Source organism: Phoca vitulina, unplaced genomic scaffold (assembly GCF_004348235.1).
Source record: "Phoca vitulina isolate PV1807 unplaced genomic scaffold, GSC_HSeal_1.0 scaffold28, whole genome shotgun sequence".
NCBI classification, from domain to species: Eukaryota; Metazoa; Chordata; class Mammalia; order Carnivora; family Phocidae; genus Phoca; species Phoca vitulina.
The window spans coordinates 708,614-735,979 of NW_022589731.1; the positions used below are offsets into that span (position 1 = coordinate 708,614).

General features: G+C 52.3%; 1 protein-coding gene across 1 annotated transcript in view; it reads right to left on the minus strand.

The window, feature by feature from the left end:
• Positions 1–55: 55 nt before the first annotated feature.
• Positions 56–27,366, minus strand: part of FBXW4 (F-box and WD repeat domain containing 4) — an 83,982-nt gene continuing 56,671 nt past the window's right edge. The window contains exons 6-9 of the mRNA XM_032422954.1: positions 15,307–15,372; positions 987–1,127; positions 391–532; positions 56–278 (exon numbers count right to left, since the gene is read on the minus strand). Coding sequence (XP_032278845.1) covers positions 159–278; positions 391–532; positions 987–1,127; positions 15,307–15,372 — 469 coding nt within the window. The 3' untranslated portion in view covers positions 56–158. The remainder of the gene's footprint in view (positions 279–390; positions 533–986; positions 1,128–15,306; positions 15,373–27,366) is intronic.

The following is a 27,366-nucleotide window of genomic DNA, read 5'->3' on the forward strand; positions in this document are numbered from 1 at the left end:
TTCCCAGGAGTCAGCAGCCTTTACCTGACGGTGCCCAAGCACTGTGGTGACAGGTCTAGGAGCACAGGCACGGTGGGGGCGGAGGTATCCCTGCACCCTCCAGGCGTAGAGGTCCCTGAGTAGCTGGCTTCCCTGGCCCGCAGGCCGGGGCGGCCCCGTCACGGGTTCTGGAAGTCCAGGACGTGGAGGTTGTAGGAGAGCGCGGCATAGAGGTGCTTGGTGGTGAAGCGCAGGCAGTACACGGGGCTGCTGAGCGGGGTCGAGGTCAGCGGGAAGGCCTGCAACCGAGGGCGGAGCCCTAACCTCAGCTGCCCGGGCCCAGCGCAGACTCCCCCACCTTCTCCAGGCACCCCCGCGCCCAGATCCAGCCCCTAATAAGGGTGCGCTTACGTGGAGGCAGGCCCTCTGGCGCCGGTCCCACAGCCGCACGACCCCGTAGTAGGAGGACCCCGTCGCCAGCAGGTGGTTCCCGTCGGTCTGCAGGCAGTACAGGGTGCTGTCGTGGGGCTCCTCCCACTCCATGACGCACTTCCTGTCCGGGAATCGGCCATCAGAGGGAGGGTCAGGGTGCCCTCCACCCCAGCTTCCACAGGGGCCTTAGAAATCCATTCTGGCCGGGAGACAGAAGCTGAATCACCAGACTCTTTCGAAACCAGACTTAATTCAGGGAAAGCCGCCTCTGGAAAGGGCTCCTTCTCGCCAATGCCCGAACCCCAGGCCCGATGAGGCCCTCGTCTGTGCTTCACTGCTGGCTACGTGTCACAGGACTTGGGCGGCAGGGCAGAAAGGCAGGATGCTGAGGGACAGGACCCTGACGACTCCCCGGGCTCTTAATCAGCGGCTGGTGGCTATGGTCTCCCAGGCCATGGGACCACGGCCGCCGACGGGGAGCCCAAGCTTGATCTGACCCCGCTGGCTGCCGCTCCTAGCCTCCAGCTGGAGGGCCCGGGCCTTCTGGGGGCGCACCGGGACTGCCGCACACTCACCGGACACTGGCTCGGAGGTCCCAGTAGCGAACGTAGGTGTCATAGCCACAGGACAAGAGTGTGGACGGGGACTCATACATGACATCCAACACCCCAGCCCCTGGGGGGAAGTCACTGCCCAGGTGCATCATTAGCTGCCCACTGGGGAGAGAACAAAGGGGCAGAGGATGAGAGACTGTCCCGCCTTGGTCCCCACACCAGCTTTTAACCTAATGGCCTCAGTCCCTGGGGAAATGCAGCTCCCCCCCCCCCCCCCCCAAGCTAAGATCAGGCTCCCTTAGGAAGGAGCCAAGGGAAGAAACGGCCCAGGATGCCCACCCTGTCACCCCAGTCGCCGTGCTGCCCCTCCCGCAGCTAAAGGCCTCCATCGGCCCCCAGCCCCTGCCTGCATCACAGCTGCTCGCCGCCTGGCCACTGCCCCTCGGGGAGGAAGAATGGGCCTCACGGACGGGCCGGCCCCCCTCCCGTGCGCACACACACACTTGGTTACTTTATACTTCTTGATCCTGCAGGTCATGCAGTTCTGAGCTGCCTGAGTCCAATGCCTTAATTCCTGCCTGTAATCTGGGGCTCAAACCTCATTGGGGATAAAGACCACACAAAGGGAGAAGGGGAGTCCCAGGAGATGTTAAAACAAGTAAACACCTTTGTGTCTGGGGAGAAAAATCGCTGAGAAAGCAGCTTAGCGGGCCGGTCCCCGGTGTTCCTGGCCCGGCTGGCCCCCAGCCCGGGGCTAGCACGCCTGTGTGATCACAGCCCCCAGCCTGCTGGGCTCCAGCGTGCTCCCCCACCCTCGCCCCTCCCGGTGGCCGAGAGCAGATTACTGAGAAGAACAATTTCTTTGTGACTGTGTAATTCCCTCCGTGACCGCGGCAGTGGGCAGACCCCTCGCCCTGATGCCAGACCCTTAGCAACCATGTAGGGGGGCCTTCTGGCCCTAGCAACTACCCCTCAACATCAAGTGCACCCGCTAATCCCTGTGGCTAGGGAACGGGGAGAAGCAGGGAGTTTCTGCAGAATGACCGGGGGTGGGGGGGATGAAGGAGAAGAGGGGCACCCTCCAGGCCTGATCCAGCACTTTCACCCAAGAGATGCTGGGCTCTCTTCCCTGGCAGGACAGGAGAAGCAAGGCCATGAACACTTCCCAGGGACACCCAGGTAAAGGGCCCCGGCAGTGGGAGGGAGGACGCCACAATCTCGTAAGCAGTGTTCACCAAAGGGCCGAGGCAGATGCTACCAGCCCCAAGTGAAAGCAGACCTCAGTCTCAGGCCTTCCAGCTCACACAGACTCTGACCCTCAACCTCCCTCCTCCCCAGTGCAGCCACCATCTTCCCCAGAAGCTGAAGGAATAGAGGAGGCGGCCTGGGGTTCCCTTCTACCTTTCCCCTCGAGCCCTGGGCAATGAGGTGACCCCCAGCAAGGGACACTTGCGGTCTGTGGGAGGTCAGGCCCTAAGTCAGCACCCTGGCCCCCAGCCTCCTTGGGGAGATATTCCTCTTTCTGTCTGAGGTAGAAGGTAAGCCTCTGTGGTGGGGGACCCTGAGAGGGATCAGGCAGAAGGCTACCACCCACAGATCAGCATCTCCTAGAGATCACTGACCTTGGCTCCCAGGAAGGGCCACCAGCCATGACTGACCCACCCCGGGCAGGCCAGAGTCCTAAGAGGAGTCCGTGCCGCGCCCCCCCCACCTCTTTTTTACAGCTACTTCTGGACATTTGTGCACACCCGGGTAGGGGGCTGTTTGGCTCCACAGTTCTCCCTCCTTCCAGATTTGGGGGCCCTGCCCCTTCCATTAGTGAGGCCTTCAGGAATGACTGAGGAGCTCTCCCCTTTAATCTGCAGAAGTAATTTCATGTTTGTTTGAAATAGAAGATGAAAGGCGGTGGGGGTTGGGGGCGTGAAGCCCAGCACGGCTCTGCCTGCCCACCCCCGGTCCCAGGGCTCAGAGGGAAAGACAGCGGGGCACCCGGGGGCTGGACAGCGGCGTCGGGACCGGCAGCCTCAGGGCGATACCCAGACCAAGTGGCCACGCTGGGCCCCCGTCCCAGCATCCAAGCCACCCCTGGAAAGGGTCCTGCCAGTGTCTGCGACAAGAAACAGAACCCTGCCCGCCAGGGGAAACCTGAGGGCCAGAGTGAGCACCAGCCTCCCCGAGGCCAGCCCAAGTCCCGCAGCCCCTTGTCCGCTGGCCCAGCCTGGCCCGAGACAGAAAAGTTTCTTTCTGCGGCTGCCCGGTGCTCCAATTCTCTGAAACGGCCACACACACTTCAAATGGGCCAATAAAAAGATACAATTTCTTTTGCCTCTGGGCCTGGGACCCTCGCAACTCTGCTGTGCGGTGCCCGGGAGGTGAAGTCCAGGGCCTCCGCGGACCCAGCCGGCTCTGGGAAAGGGCCCGTCTCTCCGAACAGCGGCCCAGCGCTGCCATGGGAGCCCTGCTGGGGCTTTGATTTGGGAAAACAAACAGAAATGGCACCGTGGGCCCTTCGTGGCCCCCACCCCAAGACCAATTTAACTAGAAAACTCTAGCTCAACAGCTCTGGGGAAGGGAGCAAGATCGGCCCGACAATAGCCTCAAACTTCGGGGGAAAGGGGGACAAAACAAGCTGTCTGTCTCCTCAGCCCCTCCTCTCGGGCTCCTTTTCTTCCTGCAAGTGTGTTCTTGTAAAAACGATTAGATTGCAATTTGTATAACATGGTGACCCCCAAATTCAGACGTTTCACCCCTTTTCTCTGGAAAGAATGTCAAGAATGCTTCTCGGCCTCTCACGGTGGGGGGCAGGAGGGGGGTGCAGAGCCTTGGCTGTCGCACAACTTGTGTGGGAACAGGACTGCCCCTCAGAGTCCCGGGCCAAGACGGCAGCAAGGGCCGGCTCTGTCACTACCGAGGGCCAGACAAAAAGTCCATTCCCTTACAACTCCTGCACACAAAGCCTGGGCCTCCAGGAGCCGCTGGGGGCTGGAGTGGGGGGGCCTCCACACCCCAGCCTCTCCCGAGCCTGACTCCAGCAATTCTCTTTCCACCCAGGGAAAGATAAAGACAGATGGGGCCACCCCTGTGAGCTTGATGAACGAGCGCAGGCCGGGGAGGGCAGCCTGAAGGAGGCCGGGCTGCGTGCCGCGTTCCCCGGGAGGCCCCAGAGTACCTGGGCGGGAAGAACAAGCAGAGGGCGGCCTCAGCCCAGGGACTTGGGGCGAGCAGGTGAGGGAACCGGGGCTCCCACCCTGCTGCACAGCGATTCCAGCTCAAGGGAAGAGGGAGCCCAGGGAGGAGGTTCCTGACAGAAGGAAATCTAGTAAGACAAGGACCCCTCCATCACCATCTTTAGGGGACATCTAGGGACAGCTAACTGGAGGTAGGTGTGGGCCCTGAAGACCCAGATGTCCCAGTTGGGAGGGCCCCTCCCTCTCCTGCTCTGGGCCTTGCTGAGCCGCAAGCCAGTGGCCACCCTGTCCCGAGTCCGCTCATCCCAGCCTCCACCTGCCTCCCTGCCCAGCCTGCCTCTGCTCCCGACACAAGCCACAGCCCGCAGGAAGTCCCCCTGTGCTAGAGGGCCCTGAGCTAGGAGAAGCCAGATCCCCGTCCCACCTCCCGGCCTGCACCTACAAATACCTGTGGCCCCCACACCCCTTAACAGCCACTGTTAACACGCGGGTTCCCGTCCTCGGCGGGGCCTGGTCTGTGCTCGGGACAGAGGATGTTCCCTGGAGATCCTAGAAGTTCTCGCTCCTCCGCCTGGCATGTATGTGTGACCCTAAGACGCAACAGTGGCTTTCAGGGGACGGCAAGGATGGAAGAGTGACACACAGTTCACCTTCCCGCAGGTCGGCTCCCAGGGACAGAGGACCTGAAGGTATAAACTGGGCCAGACACGGTCACTCAGGAGGGCAGGTTTTTCCTCTTTCCCACCCCTCTCCTTCCCGCTCTTCCTTTCTTTGAGCAACAATCATTTAATGAGCACCTTCTGGATACCAGGCATTGTGCTTTAGTAGGAACTGCAGGGAGATGTCAGGGACAGCTCTGAAGGAGCTCTCCCTGTCCTCCAGGAGTTCTCAGTCCAGGGAAGGAGGGAGTCTGTCATGTATCCAGCTAACAATACAAGGGGTGACCGGGTGGGTCCCCGAAGAGAAATGAAAGTTTTACTGTAAGAGAACAGATGAGAGAACATTTCGGCCTGTGGGCATGGAGTGGTTCTCCAGGGAGTGACAGAAGTGGGACAGGCCATGACAGGAACACGGGGATGGCCCAGGTGAAGGACCCGCCCCAGCAGGCGTGCAGAGCCGGGGCACCGGCGCCATGTTTGCAGCTGGCAGGCACTCCGGTCTGCCCGGGATCTGGCTTTCGGGCCGTGACGGCCCTCGGGTGCACACTGCTCAGCGGGCACCAACTCTGGGCGGGGCAGGGAGTCACCGGGCTTCTCAGCAGGGAGGAGCTCGTCCTGTCCGGCCCTCTGGTGGGGAGGGCGGGCATCAAGGAGGCACGGGATGTCCCAAATGTTACCACCAGAGTGGTGGTGACAAGGAGAAGCCCATGGAAGCTTCTCCTGCCTCGGCCCCATCAGGCGAGCGGGAAGGGCCCTGCCCGAGCCCACGGCCTCTCCCCTGCATGTGTGCGCGCGTGCACGGCCCCCCACGCCCGCCCGCGCACACGTGTTCAGACACAATGGCTCAAAGGCCAGGGAGCCGGGCAGCCCACTTTGTACTGCTAACAAGGGGCCCGTAATTACAGGAAGGGGCAGCCGGGCAGATAAAAGGATACAAAATTTCAACATCTGTTGCCATAAAGGGATAAGGAGAAGTGAAACGCAAAGTATCAGTTTGGTGTCAGCAGGCAGAGAGCCAATTTCAAAGAGTTCAGGGGGACAGAGGGGACAAGAAAGAAAAAGGCAAGGGGGGAGAAAGAAAGAAAGAAATTACAGGTTTCCTTAAAGAGGTAAAGAAAAAAGAAAATGAAAAAATCTGTCAGTAATACTTTCAAAGGAGAAGGCAGGTCCTTTAAAGAGGGCAGTTCCCCAATCACCCTGACTGAGGGCCGGGCCGCCCGGGGTGGAGGCGAAGGCGGAGGCAGAGACGGAGCCACACCTGGGCCGGTGGGCCCGCTCTGTGCTCGGCCACGGCTCCCCTCCGCAGGCCGCCGGAAGGGGCTGCAGCCAGGCACCCCTCGCCTTTCAAAAGGCCACTAGAATGCTCTGATATGCATCTCCTGTGCTCCCCCCGGGGTCCCTCATCCCTGGTGGCCGACAAGGCGGCCCCGTGAGTGCTCTAAGGGTTACCGACTCCAGCCACGGGGGCTAGGATCAGGGAAGGCTTTGTGGTGGCGGGTGTGCACCGAAGAGTAAGCAGGATGGAGAGGGCGGAATCCAGGCCCAGGGGGCAGCCAGAGCACAGGCTCGGAGGGGAAAATAGAGGGCACCTGTCGGAATGTGTGAGAAGCCTATCTGCCGCAACTTTGGTGAGAAAGAGGAGACTCAGGGGCTTTAGGATAGAAATGGAAGAGCAATGGGGAACCAGGATGGCCTTGGCTGGAAGGGGAGAAGAGGGGATGTGTGCCGGGGCCCACATACAGTCACACACCTAGGACTTGAACCGGCAATGCCCTAGGAGCAGCCAGGTCACCTAAGCCCACCCCTATTCCCTTCCCAGTTCCCCCCGCTGGCTCAGGGCTGTGGCTGTACCCACTAGGATCCCTGCAGGTCCAGGACCACAGGCCTCTCCATCCTGTTGCCCACGTGCACCACTGCTAGATCCAGCTCAAATGCCCGTGGCGGAAATGAGGAACCCATGGTGAGAGCAAGCCCGGGAGGAGGGCTGTATATGTCTGGCCAGTCCGACCTCCAGGCCTTTCAGCAGCTGGGAGGTATACACACAGACAGCACCTTCCCTGGGACCTAGCTGAGGTTCCTGCCCAAATGCACACAGAGGACATAAGATGGGCCTGGATTCCTTCAGACCCCAGGCTCAGAACGGGACAGTATGGGCCCCGTTCCTTGGGGTCTGATGGGACCACGGGGCCTAGTGAGGGATGCTTCAGTGGTTGGCTGCTGGCACTCTCTGTCAAGATGGAGCCCTTGGGGGGCTGCAACTGGACCTGGAGACCATCTACCCTTGGAAGCAGGAACACCCTGGCACCTCCAGGTTGGGTAAAGGACTCCATCTTTCTCTCTGCCTGGTTTAGACAGGTTAGAAACGCCCTGTCTTTGGGCCCTGCCCATGGTTTCCAACTCCAGGGGAAAGAAAGGCAGAAAAGGAAGAAGGGAGAGAGAGACAGCCACGCTCTTGCCATCTAGGCAACGGTGTATGCCCACAGCCGCCCTCCGCCCTGTGCAGCCCAGCCGGCACCTCCCCCTCCCCAGCCCGTAGGGATAACAGTCTCCAGGAGTCTTGATGGAACGAAGGGCTCAGGGAGCCATGGTGATTTTGAAGGGGTCCCTGGGCACTGTGAGAAGTAGCCTAAGTGACCTGACAGCGGGTCCCCGAGAGACAGCAGGGAGAAAACGTGCCCAGCAGGGCCCCCACACCCCCCAGGTGTGTCCCAGCCCCCACCGTCCTCCTGAGGGCGGCCCCAGAGGGGTGATGCTCCGAGCAAAACTGCCCCTCCAGCACTCCTTCCCCCAAGTCACAGCACACACATAAAAGAGAAAATCCCGGCGCTCCTCAGGTTTCAGCAGTGACAGGTTAAAAGCAAGGAATCCACCCAGCCCCGCACAGCGCCCGCCACCAAGTCCTGCCGGCGGTGCTGCTCCACCTTCCAGATTGGCCTGTCACTCAGGCTTTGGCATTATTGAAAGATCAAACTCTGTCCTGCCTGTTCATTACCTTAATCCTATTTTCTACATGGCTTTATTATCTGCTTGGGCTTCTCTGGGAAAGACAGCTACAGTCACCCTGTCCAGCCGCTTCCTCCCACCAGAAGCAGAAGCCTCCAGCAGGCCACCTTTCCTTCAAGCCCTGCACCACTCAGGCTTCCAGGCTTCCCTGGGAACGGGACGGATGTTTCAACGAGGCCTGGGGGTCTGAGGGCCAGAGAGGAGACACCACCACCTGTGGCCCGGGGCGGCCCTGCCATGGGCCGCCCAAAGGGAGCAGGGCGGTTTCTCCTGGGTTCTTCCTGGGTTCTGGAGAGACCCAGGGTTTGGGGTTTAGGAGGACTAGGGATTTCATAAGGGAGTGCTATTCGAGGAGTTGGTGCCTTGTAAGTACATCCTGACCATAACTGTGTGCCCAGGAGTAGCCCCCACAGAGGAGACCACAGGCAGAAGAGGCCCTCCAAGATGACTCGACCTCAGAGAGAAGAGTGGGCCACAGTGGTGCACCCCCTGCCCTCCGGCTCATTCGCCATCCTGAGCCCAGGTCAGGGAGGGGGACTGAGACGGACTTCCAGCAGCCACACTTCTCTTGTGGCCTGCAGCCTCACGGACCGTCAGGAGCCTTCTCTATGCCACGAGGTCAGCAGGACCGCTCCTCCTCTAGTGGTCATGAGGCCACAGGTATTTGGAGAATTAAAAAGCTGAGCCTCTGCAAACTCTAAGGTCCTAAGGCGGAAGGCAGCCGCGGGTGAGGAGGGAGGGAGTGAAGGAGACAGGTACTGTATGGGCACTTTCTCAAAATAACGCCTTCTTCATACTAGTTCTGTTAAGCAGAGATAATTAAATCTCATTTACAAATGTGGAAGCCGAGGCCCAGAGAGGCCCCCTTATCACAGAGCTAATCAGCAGCAGTGTCAGTTCTAGAACCCAAGTCTGTCCGACCACAGCCTGTGCTCCCTCTGTGGCCTCACAGCCTCCCCAGCACACACCAGAGGAGGGCTTCCTTCTGCCTGCATCCCATGCAGAAGCAAGAAGTTGCCAGTGGCAGGAGTTTGGCAGGGTAAGCCACGGGACCAACCTTCACAGACCGCAGGCACTCCAACATCCCAGAGGCTACAGAACAAAGGAAGCCTTGGAAGTTTCCACTGTGCTGGCAACAGTATGATGCGACCATCGGCTATGTTAACAAAAGCCAAAGATCTAGAATAAGGAAGATGATATAGCACCTGCCACTCATCAGCTCACGCCCGGTGTGTTCATGACTCAGCTGTGAACATCCCACTTCAAGAGGGATGCAACCAGGGGCGCCTGGGTGGCTCAGTCGTTAGGCGTCTGCCTTCCGCTCAGGTCATCTCAGGGTCCTGGGATCGAGCCCCGCATCGGGCTCCCTGCTTGGCGGAAGCCTGCTTCTCCCTCTCCCACTCCCCCTGCTTGTGTTCCCCATCTCGCTGTGTCTCTGTCAAATAAGTAAATAAAATCCTTTAAAAAAAAAAAAAAAAAGAGGGATGCAACCAGATAAACTGGAGAAACTTTCAGGTGAGAATGTCCTAAAACAAGTATGAGACCAACCCCACAGGTCACCCACTGCAGGTCACCCACCCAGCTATTGCTCACTTTCTTTCTTGCTGACCAAGAGCGGATTCTGTGCCCACCCACCTCCCCCACTGCCTGTGTGCGTGTAGGGGAAACTGGGCTCTTCCCCAGGCCCAGGTCAATCTGGATTGCTCATTCCATTTCCCTTGCCACAGTTTGGTTTGGGGTGAGTACCAGAACACACTTGTGGCTCACTAAATATGAAAAGTCTGCTTGGAGGCTCCTCTAAAAGGTTTCCCCATCTTATAAAGAGACCCCAGGCAGGGACATGTCCTCTTCCTTCCTTCTTCCCTTTGGGTATTGCCTTATGGGTTGGTAGAGCTTTTGTGAACAAGCCTGAGGGTAAGTAAAGGCAAAACCCACTTTGAGGTGGCAAAGCAGAAAGCTGAGATGGGCTCTCAAGCTTTCACTGAGCTGCCGAACCCATCAATCCTGGAAGCAGCGAACCACCCAACTCCTGGATGGACTCCTTGTCATTCAAGATAATAATAACCCCTTTATTGTTTGAGCCACTTTGAATTAGGTCCTCATTACTTTTAGCCAAAAGCACCTTTACTGATGTTTATGAGCAACAATTAAAGGTCCTCAGACTTCTGGCCTGATAAAGAGAAGACACGGGCGCCTGGGTGGCTCAATCGTTAGGCGTCTGCCTTTGGCTCAGGTCATGATCCCAGGGTCCTGGGATCAAGCCCCGCATCAAGCTCCCTGCTCAGCAGGAAGCCTGCTTCTCCTCTCCCACTCCCCCTGCTTGTGTTCCCTCTCTCGCTGTCTCTTTCTCTGTCAAATAAATAAATAAAATCTTAAAAAAAAAAAAAAGAGAGAGAGAAGATGCTGGAGGAGCAGAACCAAAATTTTCAGATATTTAAAGGCCTGTCTTCAGAGGCACGATTCAACTTGCTTCTTATCCAGGATCACAGCTCCTGGAAGCAGATCAACCCTTGATGAAGGACAGGCATGAGAACTCTCAGAGCTATCCAAAGATGTAATGTGGTATCTGGGGAAGCTGGGAGTCTCCTATCCCTCTGGTTGGATGACCACCAGAGAATGTTGTAAAGAAAACCATATTTAGGGGCGCCTGGGTGGCTCAGTTGGTTAAGCGACTGCCTTCGGCTCAGGTCATGATCCTGGAGTCCCTGGATCGAGTCCCGCATCGGGCTCCCTGCTCGGCAGGGAGTCTGCTTCTCCCTCTGACCCTCCCCCCTCTCATGTGCTTGCTCTCTCTCATTCTGTCTCTCTCAAATAAATAAAAAATCTTAAAAAAAAAAAAAAAAAAAAAAAGAAAACCATATTTAATGAAAACATCTCATGTGTTTAAAAAAAAAATCTTTTGGAGGGGCGCCTGGGGGGCTCAGTAGGTTGAGCGTCTGCCTTCGGCTCAGGTCATGATCTCAGGGTCCTGGGATCGAGTCCCACATTGAGGGGCGGGGGGGGGTCCCTGCTCAGTGGGGAGTCTGCTTCTCCCTCTCCCTCTGCCTCTCTCTAATAAAATCTTTTAAAAAAAAATCTTTTGGAAATACTGACAATACGACAGATATTTCAGGAAAACAAAAAGATATGGCTAATACTTTCCTGGGGAGATGGAGAGAGGAGGAGACGTGCTAGAGCAGCTGAGGCAGGAGACAGGCGGGCAGAGCGCCCCCTTACGGCTCCTGTAAATCACGGCACTGCAAACCACAACGTGGGGGCCTGGGGCTAGGGGAAGACTTCTCAGACTTCACGCCAAGAGCACAAAACGAAAAAGTCAATAATTTGGACGTCATCAAAATTTAAAACTTTGGTCTTTTATCCTTCAAGAGGATAAAAAGACAAGCTCCAGACTTAAAAGGTATAGGCAAACCTCATGTCTGACAAAGAACTCACATCTAGAACATACAAAGAACTCTCAAAACTCCACAGTGAAAAAGCAACCTCTTCAATTAGAAAATGGGCAAAAGACCTGAGCAGAGATTTTACCAAAGAGAACATACAGAAGGCAAAAAAAGCACATAAAAAGATGTTCATCATCATTAACTATTAAGGAAATTCCAGTTAAAGCCACCAGACACCACACCTATGAGAATAGCTAAGATAAGAAACAATGATCGTTCCTCGTGATACAATACATTAACAAAAGAAAAAACAAGAATCACATGATCCTCTCAATAGATGCAGAAAAAGCATTTGACAAAGTACAGCATCCTTTCTTGATCAAAACTCTTCAGAGTATAGGGATAGAGGGTACATACCTCAATATCATAAAAGCCATCTATGAAAAACCTACAGCGAATATCATTCTCAATGGGGAAAAACTGAGAGCTTTCCCCCTAAGGTCAGGAACGCGGCAGGGATGTCCACTATCACCACTGCTATTCAACATAGTATTGGAAGTCCTAGCCACAGCAATCAGACAACAAAAAGAAATCAAAGGCATCCAAATTGGCAAAGAAGAAGTCAAACTCTCACTCTTTGCAGATGATATGATACTTTATGTGGAAAATCCCAAAGACTCCACCCCAAAACTGCTAGAACTCATACAGGAATTCAGTCAAGTGGCAGGATATAAAATCAATGCACAGAAATCAGTGGCATTCCTATACACCAACAACAAGTCAGAAGAAAGAGAAATTAAGGAGTCGATCCCATTTACAATTGCACCCAAAACCATAAGATACCTAGGAATAAATCTAACCAAAGAGGCAAAGGATCTGTACTCAGAAAACTATAAAATACTCATGAAAGAAATTGAGGAAGACACAAAGAAATGGAAAAACGTTCCATGCTCATGGATTGGAAGAACAAATATTGTGAAGATGTCAATCCTACCTAGAGCAATCTACACATTCAATGCAATCCCCATCAAAATACCATCCACTTTCTTCAAAGAAATGGAACAAATAATCCTAAAATTTGTATGGAACCAGAAAAGACCCCGCATAGCCAGAGGAATGTTGAAAAAGAAAAGCAAAGCTGGCGGCATCACAATTCCAGACTTCCAGCTCTACTACAAAGCTGTCATCATCAAGACAGTATGGTACTGGCACAAAAACAGACACATAGATCAATGGAACAGAATAGAGAGCCCAGAAATGGACCCTCAACTCTATGGTCAACTAATCTTTGACAAAGCAGGAAAGAATGTCCAATGGAAAAAAGACAGTCTCTTCAACAAATGGTGTTGGGAAAATTGGACAGCCACATGCAGAAGAATGAAACTGGACCATTTCCTTACACCACACACAAAAATAGACTCAAAATGGTTGAAAGACCTCAATGTGAGACAGGAGTCCATCAAAATCCTAAAGGAGAACACAGGCAGCAACCTCTTCGACCTCAGCCGCAGCAACTTCTTCCTAGAAACATCGCCAAAGGCAAGGGAAGCAAGGGCAAAAATGAACTATTGGGACTTCATCAAGATAAAAAGCTTTTGCAAAGCAAAGGAAACAGTCAACAAAACCAAAAGACAACTGACAGAATGGGAGAAGATATTTGCAAATGACATATCAGATAAAGGGCTAGTATCCAAAATCTATAAAGAACTCATCAAACTCAACACCAAAAGAACAAAGAATCCAATCAAGAAATGGGCAGAAGACATGAACAGACATTTTTCCAAAGAAGACATCCAAATGGCCAACAGACACATGAAAAAGTGTTCAATATCGCTCGGCATCAGGGAAATCCAAATCAAAACCTCAATGAGATACCACCTCACACCAGTCAGAATGGCTAAAATTAACAAGTCAGGAAATGACAGATGTTGGCGGGGATGCGGAGAAAGGGGAACCCTCCTACACTGTTGGTGGGAATGCAAGCTGGTGCAGCCACTCTGGAAAACAGTATGGAGGTTCCTCAAAAAGTTGAAAATAGAGCTACCATATGATCCAGCAATTGCACTACTGGGTATTTACCCCAAAGATACAAAAGTAGGGACCCGAAAGGCTACGTGCACCCCGATGTTTATAGCAGCAATGTCCACAATAGCCAAACTGTGGAAAGAGCCAAGATGTCCATCAACAGATGAATGGATAAAGAAGATGTGGTATATATATACAATGGAATATTATGCAGCCATCAAAAGGAATAAGATCTTGCCATTTGCAACGACGTGGATGGAACTGGAGGGTATTATGCTGAGCGAAATAAGTCAAACAGAGAAAGACATGTATCATATGACCTCACTGATATGAGGAATTCTTAATCTCAGGAAACAAACTGAGGGTTGCTGGAGTGGGGGGTGGGGTGGGAGGGATGGGGTGACTGGGTGATGGACACTGGGGAGGGTATGTGTTCTGGTAAGCGCTGTGAATTGTGCAGGACTGTTGAATCTCAGATCTGTACCTCTGAAACAAATAATGCAATATATGTTAAGAAAGAAAAAAAGAAGAAGAATGTAGCAGGAGGGGAAGAATGAAGGGGGGGAAATCGGAGGGGGAGAAGAACCATGAGAGACGATGGACTCTGAAAAACAAACTGAGGGTTCTAGAGGGGAGGGGGTTGGGGGGATGGGTTAGCCTGGTGATGGGTATTGAGGAGGGCACGTTCTGCATGGAGCACTGGGTGTTATGCACAAACAATGAATCATGGAACACTATATCTAAAACTAATGATGTAATGTATGGGGATTAACATAACAATAAAAAAATTAAAAAAAAAAAAAAAGAAACAATGATCGTTCCAAATGCTGTTGAGGATGTGAAGGAACTAGATCTCCCCTACACCAGGGTTGGATTATAAAATGGTACAGATACTCAAAGAGTTTAGGGCATTAATCCCAGAGAAATGAAAACCTAGGTCCACATGAACACTTATACACAAATGTTCATGACAACTTAATCTGCAATAGTCAAAAAACTGAAAATAACCCAATGTCCTTAGCGGGGGAGTGCTGCTCAATGGGAGAGCGCTGTGGTGCGTCCCCACCAGGGACCACTACTGAGCAACCTCGAGTAGAGCCCTCTCGGCGCAACTACCGGTATGCTCTCACGAGGCTTACGCTGGGGGGAAGCAAATCTCAAAAGGTTACGTACATTACTCCACTTATATAATGCTTTCAAACTGACACAATTATAGAGACGGAGAACATATAGTGGTTGCCAGATGTTAGGGACAAGAGGGAGTGCCAGAGGGGATGGCAGGTAGACGGTGTGACTGTGACGGGGCAAGTGACGGTTCCAACAGTTCCGTATCCTAACTGTGGTAACGGTAATGTGAATCTACACATGGGATAAAATTGCACAGAACTACACACACACACACACACACACACACACACACACACAGAAATGACTACAATCTAAATAAAGTTCTGTGGATTATACCAATGTCGATTTCCTGGTTCTGATTTGTATTACGTATTATCCTACATATTATCTAATGTTACACAGGTACCTTGCTGTCCTATTTTGGGAACTTCTTACGAATCTATAATTATTTCAAAATAAAAAGCTAAAAAAACAAGACAAAAGCTCATCAGAATGGTAGATAATCCGACGGGAATGTGTCAAGCCTGCCAAGGCAGAGAATTGTGAATAAAACCTAGATGTATTTTAACTGTTCTGTATAATTCTTTTTATGGATCTGCAGGTCACTTCCGAAATCTTTATTTTAGGATAGATGGGATTTTATGTAGCCACATAATCAGACACTCCTTAGAGAAAAAGTATCGCAAATCCAAATGGTTGCTGTTATCCTAATTTCTAAGTGAAATTATTTACCTATTACAAATTCCTTCCAACAGTTTCCCAAGCTAACTCTAACGAGGCCAGGAGAGCGCGCGCACCTTGGAGGTGGTCAGTGGGTCGTGGGCCCGGTGCTTCCCAGCCTCCTCCTGGGCCACCTGGCGGCCAACGGGGCAGGTGGGCCCGACGGTCTTTGCTGTGCCTCCCTGGCTGCTCCAGCCCCACCCCCACGGGAAGCCACAGTGGCTCAGGAATCTCTTACCTGTTGAGGTCCCAGATTCTCAGGGGTGAGAAGTGCCCACAACAAGCCGTCCCTGTCACAAAAGAGCTGCCAAACAAAAGGAGAGCAGAGTCAGGACGGGCTTGTCAGAACCTGTGGTGGGGACGGCGACACAGCCGCAGGTGCAGTGCTCGTTCTCCGGGGATCACGGAGTGGAGCCAGGACAAGAGAAGGGGTTTGGGGAGGGGCGTGTCGGAGAAGCTGCAGGAAGACGACTGGAAGTGCAGGGAGGTCTACAACCCCCCGGGGACCCCCACAGGTGAAAGGACAGGGGAGCTCGCCGCTCAGAAAGGTCCTGTGGTCTCTGCCCGCCAGAACACCACATCTCTACATGTGCAACCCTCAGGCCAAGGGAGGGCAGGCCTGTCAGGCTGCAGAAAAGGCCCCCCGGGAACAGGCTGTTGGGGAGGGGAAGAGGAGGCCCTGGTCAGAGGTCAGGGTGGTTGGGGGGCACTGCTGAAGGCGGTAAGAGCTAGGTAACGGGCTGCAAGCCCAGGGCAGACGTAACGGCACCGAACTGCGCAGAGCGAACCATCAAAGGCCAGTAACTGCGGGTGTGCTGGTGCACGAGGCCGGGAGGAGAGCGCACGAAGGGCCGGGGCGAGGGGGCGGGGGCGCCGCTGCCGTGGAGTGGGGGGTGGCAGGCAGGCGGAGTTGAGGGCACAGTGACACTACTTCCCCAGAGTAACTCTTAAACCCCTAAAAAGTTCAACACATGCCATGTGCAGCTCCATTTTTAGGTGGAGGCACAAGGCCGGTGGGCAAGCTCTGCGCCGTGAGCCAGGCTGGTGGAGCCCCAGGGCCGCACCTGGGACCTGGGTGCCAGACCACACCTTGGTGGAGGACTTGCTGGGTGGGGAGGGATGCCGGCGGGAACCCCAGCTGGAACTCCAGCTGGAACCCCTAACCCGGAGCAGGAGAGCTGAAAGCAGTCGTGTCACTCAGGAGCCCTGGGGCTGGATAAGGGCCTTGTCCCTACAGGTCAGGCGCTGGGGAGAGGGGGCTAGACAGACTAATGACCCGTTGGCCCATCCGCCCTGGCCCTGCCCAGCACCTGTGGCTCTCTGGTCCTAAGCAGGTCAGCGGGCAGACACAGTTCTGTAGCGAGGGCTCTGAAGAAGCCAGGGGCTTTAGAGGGGGCGGTGGGGGGGGTGGGGGAGGTGGCCTGCAGTTGCTGATGGGGGCAGGCATTGGCCAAGCCACTGATGGACAATCCAAATTGCACGGCAGGTGTCTGTTTTTCAACCCCGAGCTGATAAAAAAGGCCACATGAGCCATCCTGGGGCTTCCATGCCTCAAGCCAAGACTTCCTCCTGGGACATGCTCCTTCAGCCCGGCTTCCTCCCGACCCCCAGGAGTGCCAGCGACCACTCCACTGGAATGGCAGCCAAAGCAGCCACTCTGTCCTGCCCCGAGTGACTCCCAACCACTGGACACGGAAGCCCCGAATTACAAAGCCAGGGGAGGTTGTCCTCACCTCCCTCCCCTCCACATTTTTCTCTTGAGGGTAATCCATTAATAACTGGTAAAGCCAATTACCCTGGGTTGGAAACATAATAGCCACTTGGAAAGCATTCGAGCGGGCAATTGGGCCCTTCAGACTTTCGAGGCGTGCAGGCCAGGTGAGGGGCGCAGGCCAGGTGAGGGGCGCCAGCGAGGATGCACAGACATCCAGGGAGGCCTGCGGCAGGCCTCTGACCGGCCACAGTCTTAACTAGTGACGAGGTAAGTTGAGATGAGGGGAAGGGGAGGAAGCCCCTGAACCTGAATCTGCCACTCCCAACAGCTCCCAGAAGGCTGGGGTGGGGCCACAAGCGCCTTCTCCTGGGACCCCCGTCCCTCTCTATTCCTGCCCCCCACCCCCACCCCGGCCCCGTCCATCTGCCACTGGCAGGAGTGCCTCTCACCTTCACGCCACACAAAGGCCTGTCATGATCACCTGGACACAGCACCCAGAAACGTTGCTTTCCAAAAGCCGCCCTCTTCCCTTGCCCAACCCTGTGGTGCAGGGAGGAAGAGAACGAAGCAAAGCAGAGAGCCCCCCCGACCCCCACCCGGCACACAGGGGGACCTGAGTGTGTAATCAAATTTAACACTCGGTACAAGCCCCGTAAGCAGCAGTCAAGCAGCCTGGGAGCCAGGTTCCGCTGGGGACACACACCGGGCCTCACGCCCAAACCACGGGGACCGCCAGGACTCACGGGGGTGAAGCTGGCTGCAGACACGGCCCTGCACACCTCCCACTATTCCTCCCTGCTGCGGCCACGCTCGCTCCCCGCCTCACCCTCCACTTTCCATGGACTTCAGGAGGCATCAGGCAAAAGCCACAGACCAGCCACATCCAGGGTCGGGAGATGAGAAGGGTGTGCCCACGTGCAGTCTTGCTCAAGCGTAGGAGACACGTGGAGCACAAGAGAAGACGGAACTCGCGGTCCTGGGACGCCCGAAGGATGCCTCCCACCACACGGTAAGTTCACCAGATAGAAGCTATGGTTCCCACTGTTCAAGAAGGGAAAACGAAGTGCCGGCCAGCCTCCCAGGGATTTTCATCAACTCCCTCTGCACACTTGTTCCCCTCCCCAGAGCCGCACTGGATAAGGTGCTCCCAACCTTAGGAGCCGGTGGGGTGGGATGTGCGCCTCGCAGGAGGCCTCCTGCCCCCACGAGCTCAGCCTCCACCAGGCCATCTCGCGGCCTCCACGGGCAGCAGTCCGCCTTCGTCTGCCAGCAGATGGTCCACGCCCTCACCGTGCCCGGCCCTGCGCCCCGCGTGCCCGAGGTTCCCAACAAATGCTTGGAGGCACCCTAAACGGACACACGCACTACCCCTTTGATGGCGCCTCCCAAGAGACTACTCCGGCGGTCTGACCCATTAAAAGGTCTTTGCTATCATCTCAACTTAGAGTCTGAAGTTACGGAAAAAGCCAGCTCTCCTCAGAACGGAAAGAAGAGTCAAATGGCTTTTGCCCTCAGTCCCATCTTGTTCTTAGGGGTGTCCTAGGGACAGGGACGGCAAACCCATGCTGAAGCAGAAGCTGCTGGCTCCCCAGGGGACTTGACCAGCCTTCTTCCGAGTCCCTACCAGGCTTTATCTTACCCTCAGGGGACACATGGTATTTTGGGGGTTATCTCCCCATCTTCCCTTTGAGATCATGGACCATCTGGTGGCTCCTGTGTCCACTGGTGCCCGGCACAGGGCCTGGCCTAGAAGAGGTACTTGGTCCAAGTCTGTGGAATTGGACCGAAAGGGCCCTGTGGAGCTCACAGCTGACAAGGCCGGGGAAGCTAGACCTAGGAGCTGTGAAGAGGTCCCTCTGCTTCCTAAATAACTCCCACATCACCAGACTCAGACCTGAAGGACACATGCCACAGTCCCACATCGTTGGGGAAGTGAAATCCCTCATAAGCACCACAACCAGATTATAGATGAGAAGTACCAACAGTACCTACACATTAATGTCCAAACACACACATTCTTGTACAAGCACACACACTCTCTCAGCTTGAGGGTCTAAAAGTCATTCTGATTCTGGGGCGCCTGGGTGGCTCAGTTGGTTAAGCATCCGCCTTTGGCTCAGGTCATGATCTCAGGGTCCTGGGATCGAGCCCCGCTCAGTGGGGAGTCTGCTTCTCCTCTGCCTCTCCCCACTTATGCTCTCAATCTCTCTCTTGCTCTCTCAAATAAATAAAATCTTTTAAAAAATAAATAAATAAAAGTCATTCTGATTCTATAAACTCTACTCTCTTCAGATGAGAAAGCTCCTATCTAGGCTCCTCCTATGTCCCATCTTGCCCCAGACCTTGTCCAGATTCCCGACCTACCTTCCTGGTCCCCTGGTCCCAGCTCAAGCGAACCTGGCATCACAGAGATCATCCTCAGGCCCAAGAAAATGATGCAGGAGCCCCCACATCAGAGAGAGACCCCAGGAGCATCAGGGGTTCTGGTACTCAAATTGAGGAATGGAAAACAACAAGAACCAGAAGAGAGGAGGAGGGAAGAAGGGAAATTACTCAGGCATGAGCAGGCCGGGAAGAAGGCAGGCTCCTTTAGGGCCTCTTTTTTTTTTTTTTTTAAAGATTTTATTTATTTGACAGACAGAGTGAGCACAAGCAGGGGGAGCGGCTGGCAGAGGGAGAAGCAGACTCCCCGTTGAGCAGGGAGCCCGACGTGGGGCTTGATCCCAGGACCCCGGGATCATGATTTGAGCCGAAGGCAGTCTAAACGGACTAACGACTAAAGGCAGTCTAAACGGTTAACCCACTGAGCTGCCCAGGCGCCCCTCCTTTAGGGCCTCTTAATGACACTCATCATTTGCTGAGCACTTGCTATGTGCTAGCTTCTGAGGAAGGGTTTCAAAAACCTCATCCCATCCAATCCTCATAACCCGGTGCAGCAGATGCCACCGGCCCTATTTTACAGGCCAGAAAACTGAGGCCCATGGCTCCCACAAGGAGCCACGAGCAGAGCCGGGATCTGAGCCAGGGCCTGGCCCGGTGCCTTCTCTCGCCGCACCTCGCATGATGCCGGACACCGCCTGAGACCTCGAGCGCTTGTCGGATGAACAAACGGACAACTGAAGCAACGGCTCCACCTGGAAGAAGAAAGGGGCGGCCGAGCGGCCCGGCGGCAGAGGGGCGTGCTTCGCAGCTGTGCCCTGTGGCTGGCCCGGAGCCACCCAGCCGGCCCGGGCCCCGGCCGCCTCTGAGCCGCGCCTGACACACTTAGGCAAGGGAGGCCACCAGAGCTGTCACATCAGTCACCAACATGCCCATCAAGTGTATTCAGTTCTCTTCAACCCGCATTGGCATTTTAATTACTGTTGGGTAAACTAATTTGTACAAATGAAGGCCGGGCTGCCTAATAGAATATGCAAGCTCTCTGACCTCTGACAGGCACGGACACGAGATACAAAGGCCGCCGAGGAAGGCTTTTTATCTGAGCCTTATTACTCTCTATTACTCCAATTAGTCAGGCTCCAGTGCTCCTAATTGGAGGAAAAATTGCAATTAAATCAATTTTTGATGGGCTGCAAGTGGGCTCCCGAACCGCCCTGCTTGTGAAACACTGATATTATAGCGGCAAAGGTCACGGGCCCCATCGGCACCTGGGGTCCCCCCGAGTTCCCGTGGCCCCCTCCGAAAATGCCTCAAGGAAACCCCGGCTGCTCCAAGGCTGGGAAGGAGGGAGTCATTAGAACATGTCAGGTCTCATTGCTGCGGCCGCCATCTGCTAACCTGCGCCACCGCCATCATTACGACGGCTCGGTCCCCGAGCAGGAATGCAGCGCGGAGGTCACCAGAACGGGCTGGGCCAGGGCAGCCGGGAGCAGGAGCGCAGTGACAGCACAGCGAGGGAGGGCCCGTGGGGTGGGAGCACGAGGGCAAGGGAAGTCAGGAATGGGAGAAGGGAGAGACACAGGCCGGGGCCGTGGAAGTGTAAGGCAGCCAGCTCCCCAGATCCAGCCAATGGGGCACCCTGGGCCACCCAAGGGGAAGGGAAATGTATGTGTCTGGAAAGGAAAAAAAAAAAAGAGGGAGAGAGGCAAAGAAATGTTGTTCTCTTTTGGGCAAACATCCCACACTGCAGCTGGGGAAACCTCCTCCTGAATGCTGTACACGGACCACAAGGCTGAGAGGCACATCGGTGATGGGGCAGGAGCTCACTGGGGGGCCTACCGTCCACAGGAGCACCTGCCTGTAAGGGCTGGGGGGTGCCCAGGACCAAAGCTGTAGGACCAGGGAGGGGACAGTAAATACAACTGTGTTCATCAAACCAAAGGATAATGAGACCAAGAGGCCTATCTGAAGCTTGAATGCGCCAAGCTTAAGGCAAATAAAAAGAAGGTCCATTTCACATTATCTCAAAGAAATGGCAGAAACAGAAAATATCAATCCAAAAGGGAGTTTAGCCAACTTCATGGGTTATTGAACCAAAATGTGTTAACAGAGAAAGGAGTCCTTCAAGGGGTCAAGACCAAAAATACGTTAAGTAAACGATGGTCCATCTACTTAATGGAATATTACACAGTCATTTAAAATGATGCTCCCAAGCAGTACAGGCAAGATGCTCAGGACACTATTATAAGAAAAAAAGTAGAGGACAAACAGCCTTAATAACAACTGCTTTTTTTAAAGCCTGTGCATAGAAAAGGAAAGAGTGGAAAGAAACATGCTAAGATGCTCAGTGATTATGTTTGGGCAGCAGAGTACTTAGCAATTCTTTCTTTTAAATTTTATTTTCCAAATCTTCTTAGAGCAGGCACTAATTTTTAAAGAGAAAACTGTATTTATGCCTTGTAAGGGAAAACACAACATAACCGGACTCCTGTCTACTGACTCGTGGCCGAGAGCAGGTAGACCCAATAGAGAGCTTCCTGCTAGAGCAGGTGTCAGCAACAGTGGCCCCGGTACACCTTGGACTGAAGCTTTGGGACTGACCAGTGGCCCAAGGTTAGTCAGGGAGCCCAGATCAGAAGTGAGGGGCTCCACTGGCCTCTGTCTCCCAACTAGGCACAAGGCATTTGCAAGGAAGAGCAACTCCTGACTCCAAACAGCTGGGGGAGGCCCGGAACACCCGCTCAGTCACACACACACACACACACACACACACACCACCACCCCCACCCCCCCCCCCCCCCCCCCAAGCCTCTCTTAGTTCAAGTGCATCAAGACAGGATGGTATGGTCACCTCGAAGGTCAGGCTCTAGATAAGAGTGACCAGAGGCTGGGTTCCAGCGTTCACATTCCCACTGCAACCCTAACAAACAAGGACCAACAAAACAAGTTTGCCACCACTCCATGGATGAGGGCAGTCCTACAGCTGGAAAATGCCTCCAAAGAAACACACGTGGTCATTTTCCATTTTAACCAATGTAAAAAACTCAGCCCGAAAAAGGATGCAAGATCCTGGCCCAGGTTAAAGAGGAATCTTGAGGGAGCTCTTCCCAAATGCACACATTCCATTCAAGAAGTAGGAACTCACAAACCTGTTACAATGGAAGAACAGAGTAACAGGAAAAATTAAGGACACCAAAAACAAGAAGTCACTGTACAATCTATGAATTAAACAAGATGTGCTGGGGGCTGCACGGAGAAGGGCTTCTATGCTCTATTTCCCACCTGCATGGCCTCTAAACACAAGAACTGCTCCACCCGATCCCAAGAGGAAGAAATGGCACTATGTTCCAGTGAAGCACAAGCTGGCTGGGTCGGACTGACTGAGAAATGATGACGTAAGACTCACACAACTGTGTGCCCAATAAGAGGCATGGCACGAGATCAAGATGGTCATTATTTGCAGACAATATAATTGCCTACTGAGAAGATCCAAAACTGAACTAATAAACTATTATAGTGAATAGCAGGGTTAGCATACTGTGCACACAGCCTCGGGGCTTCTGGCTCTACCAGCTAGTAAGTACATGAACTTGGACGAGGTATTTAACTTCTCTGATAACCAGCTTCATCTGTGAGATAGAAATAATATAGCTTAGACATGGGCTTGTTGTAAAAATGACAGGAGATAGGCTACTTAAGTGGTGTGTGGCACACAGCAAATACCTGCAGACATCAGCTATTATTATACACCAGCAATCACCAACCAAAATGTAACTAGAAATCCATTCACAAAAAAAGAATTTAAAAGTTGTAAAATAGCCAAGAATAAACCTAACAAAAACCCTAAACCACCACCAACAGAAAACAAGACAGGCGCATATTAAAAACAAAACAAAACAAAACTTTAAAGCTTTACTGAAGGTCACAGAATTGCTGAATATGTAGAAAGATATACCATGTTCCCGGATAGGCAAGTCTCAAGATCTAAAACTGTCACTTCTCAAAAACAAATAAAACTGTCACTTCTTCCTTAATTAATCAATAAATTCAATAGTCCCATCCAAACAAGATTTTTTACTTAATCAATTGATTCTAAAATTCATCTGGAAGTGGAAATGCACAAGTATAATCAAGAAATATTTTTTAAAGAAGGGGTCCACCTGCATGGCCTCTAAACACAAGAACTGCTCCACCCGATCCCAAGAGGAAGAAATGGCACTATGTTCCAGTGAAGGTTTGTGTTTTTGGTTGGTTGTTTTTTTTTTTAAGATTTTATTTTGGGGGCACCTGGTGGCTCAGTTGGTTGGGTGTCTTTGGCTCAGGTCATGACCTCACGGTTGCTGGATCAAGGCCTGCCTCAGTCTCTGCTCTTAGTGGAATCTCTCTACCTGAGATTCTCTCTCTCTCCCCCTCTGCCCCTCCACCAACTTGCGCACACTCACTCTCTCTCTAAAATAAATAAATCTTAAAAAAAATATTTTTTTAAGTAATCTCTATTCCCAGTGCGGGGCTTGAACTCACAACTCTGAGATCAAGAGTCACATGCTCCACTGACTGAGCCAGCCAGGCGCCCCAAGAAAGAAGTTGTTCTACCAGATATCAAACATACTCTAATGCTGCAGTATGATGTTCATGCTGGAATAGGTCAATGGATTAGAATAAGAATCCAGGGGCACCTGGGTGGCTCAGTTGGTTAAGCGACTGCCTTCGGCTCAGGTCATGATCCTGGAGTCCCTGGATCGAGTCCCGCATCAGGCTCCCTGCTCAGCGGGGAGCCTGCTTCTCCCTCTGACCCTCCCCCCTCTCATGTGCTCTCTCTCTCTCATTCTCTCTGTCTCAAATAAATAAATAAAATCTTTAAAAAAAAAAAAAAATAGAATAAGAATCCAAAGTTATACCCATGTATTTGTAAGGAATTAGTAAATCCTAAACATGGCTTTTTTTAAGATTTTATTTCTTTGAGAGAGAGCATGCGCACGCACAAGCAGGGGGAGGGGCGGGCAGAGGGAGAAGCAGCACGCCCCCCGCCCCCCGGCAGAGCAGGGAGCCTGATATGGGGCTCAATCCCAGGACCGGGGAATAATCACCTGAGCTGAAGGCAGTCGCTTAATTGACTAAGCCACCCAGGCAACCCCCTAAACATGGCTTTTAAAGACAGTCAAGACAGAGTGAACCAATCAGTAAAGGGTAGAGACACCACAAAATACACGTTTGGAAAGAAAATAATATTAGAGCACTACCTCAGAGCAGACCTCAATTCCAGCTGGATTAAGGGGAGAAAACTTTTCAAAAACTACATGAAAGACCATAAAAGTATTAGAAGAAAATGTAGGAAGATACTTCTACAATCTTGGGAGTGGGAAAGACATTCTTAAGGAGAAACAGAACTCTGAGTCCATAAAGGTAAAGAGGACAGAACTCTTCTCCAAACAACCAAACTTCCACATGACAGAAGACACTATCAATGTCGACTGAAAGGAATTACCAAATATATATAAATAATCAAAACGTTCAGGGCGCCTGGGTGGCTCAGTTGTTAAGCGTCTGCCTTCAGCTCAGGTCATGATCCCAGGGTCCTGGGATCGAGTCCCACATCAGGCTCCCTGCTCTGCGGGAAGCCTGCTTCTCCCTCTCCCACTCCCCCTGCTTGTGTTCCTGCTCTCACTATCTCTCTCTCTGTCAAATAAATAAATAAAATCTTTAAAAAAAAAAAAGTTCATACGCAGGACATATCAAGAAATCTTTTTTTTTTAAGATTTTATTTATTTGTTTGAGAGCGAGAGAGAGTGGGCGGGGTGAGGGGCAGAGGGAGCAGCAGACTCCCTGCTGAGCAAGGAGCCCGATGTGGGGTTCAATCCCAAGACTCCGGGATCATGAGCCAAGCCAAAGGCAGACACCCAACTAACTGAGCCACCCAGGCACCCCCATATCCAGAAATCTTATAAGTCACAAGGGGAAAAGATAGATTAAGGAGCAAAAAATATATATTTTTTAAAGATTTTATTTATTCACTTGATAGAGACAGCGAGAGAGGGAACACAAGCAGGGGGAGCAGGAGAGGGAGAAGCAGGCTTCCCGCTGAGCAGCCCCTGCCCCAGTGAGCAAAAATTTTTAATAATTTATAAAAAAAATACACATGGCCAAGGAACATGATGTAAACCTTCTAGTAATCAAAGAATTACAAGTTAGACCAACAGTGACAATGGCTACATTCGCTTCTAGAGCATTTTACTGCGTACCAGGCACTGTTCTACGCTCATTATATGTGTATATTCGTTCATTTAACCCTTAAGATACTCCTACATATTTGATGATAGTTTCCAGATATAAAAACAGTATGGTAGTTAAAGTTTTAAAGCATCACCATCTTTCAGAATACACACTGAAATGTTTATTTATATGATGTTTGCTTCACAAAACTACAGAAGGGATAGTGTGTGGGGCGTACTGAAACAGAAGGATTGACCAAGAATTGGCAGTTATTCTACTGCTATATATTTTGAAATTTCCATAAGAAAAAGTTTTTTTTTTAAGTTATTATGAGGTATTAACTGCCAGTGTCATTCCCCTTTCACAGATGAGGAAATTGAAGAATAGAGAGGTTACATAATTCACCAAGGTCACACAACTAGTACGTGGAAGGATTCAGGACTTGACTTCAGCCAGGCGTGCTTAAGTCCAGCTCATAATCACAATTCTATAACCACTCCCAAAATTAGATCATTTTTTTTACCTATGAGAGAAGCAGAAATTTTCTTAAAAACAAAATTTTCAAAAAAACAAAACACCTGGGTGACTCGGTCAATTAAGTGACCGACTCTTGGTTTCAGCTCAGGTTGTGATCTCAGGGTCCTGGGATGGAGCCCCACGTCTCACTCCCTGCTCAGCAAGGAGTCTGCTTCTCCCACTGCCCCTCCCCCCTGCTCGCTCACACTCATGCACACACTCTCTCTCTAAAATAAATAAATCTTGGGGCGCCTGGGCGGCTCAGTCGGTTAAGCGTCTGCCTTCGGCTCAGGTCATGATCCTGGGGTCATGGGACTGAGTCCCAAGTAAGGCTCCCTGTTCGGCGGGAGCCTGCTTCTCCCTCTCCTCCCCACTTGTGCTCTCTCTCACAATCTCTGTCACTATCTGTCTCTCTCTCTCAAATAAATAAATAAAATCTTTAAAAAATTTTGTTTTAAATCTTAAAAAAAAAAAAACAACAAACCCACCTGACATTACCCAGTACTGACAAGTCTAAGAGGAAATAGTTCGTGGGTGTATATATTCTCACACTGTCCAACTGGGGGGCAACTGGCAGCACCTAAGAACTTCCCAATGCACTCATCCCTCAATCCAGCAAGTCTCTTCTAAGGATCTCTCCTAGAAAAACACCTGACCATCTGCACTGAGGCCAGACAAGCTCTGGTGTTTTTTCAGGTTTGCTGATGAACATGAGTGGCTGGCATTTGAAGAGGGGCATGAGGTGGGAGGATGAAAACCATTAGGATCAACTGGGGCTTCACAAACAAACAAAGAGGAGAGCACAGCTCGCCTGGAGAACTGCTCAGATAAGCCGGACATAAACTCAACACGTTTATTTTAAAATCTGATTCTTGGGGCACCTGGGTGGCTCAGTTGTTAAGCGTCTGCCTTCGGCTCAGGTCATGATCCCGGGGTCCTGGGATCGAGCCCCACATTGGGCTCCCTGCTCCGCGGGAAGCCTGCTTTTCCCTCTCCCACTCCCCGATTGTGTTCCCTCTCTCGCTGTCTGTCAAATAAATACATAAAATCTTAAAATATATATATAATCTGATTCTTTCTAAACATACTCACATTAACAAACCACAGAGGGACCTCGAAATTCAGTTAATCCAGATTTGGGTAGGGGCATTAAGTACTTATAACACCAACAGAGGAGAGACATGAGGTCAGGTCAAAGAAAAATCTGTGATCCACGATCCTGAGGCCTTACATCCGTGACCTGCTGTCATATTTAGGCCCAGCAATGGAGTCCCTAGAGATGGACCTGGCTCTCCTTTTTATTCTCAATATTCCATAAGCATCCATGTGAGAAGCACCAATGTCATATTCATGTGACAAGCATCAAAGCACAATCAAGACCTTCTAGGAAGAGGTGCTTTCTAATGAAACGAAGGTCAGGAGAGCCCATACTCATGACCCGCCACAAGACTGCGTGCCCTTTCCTCCTCCAATGGCCTC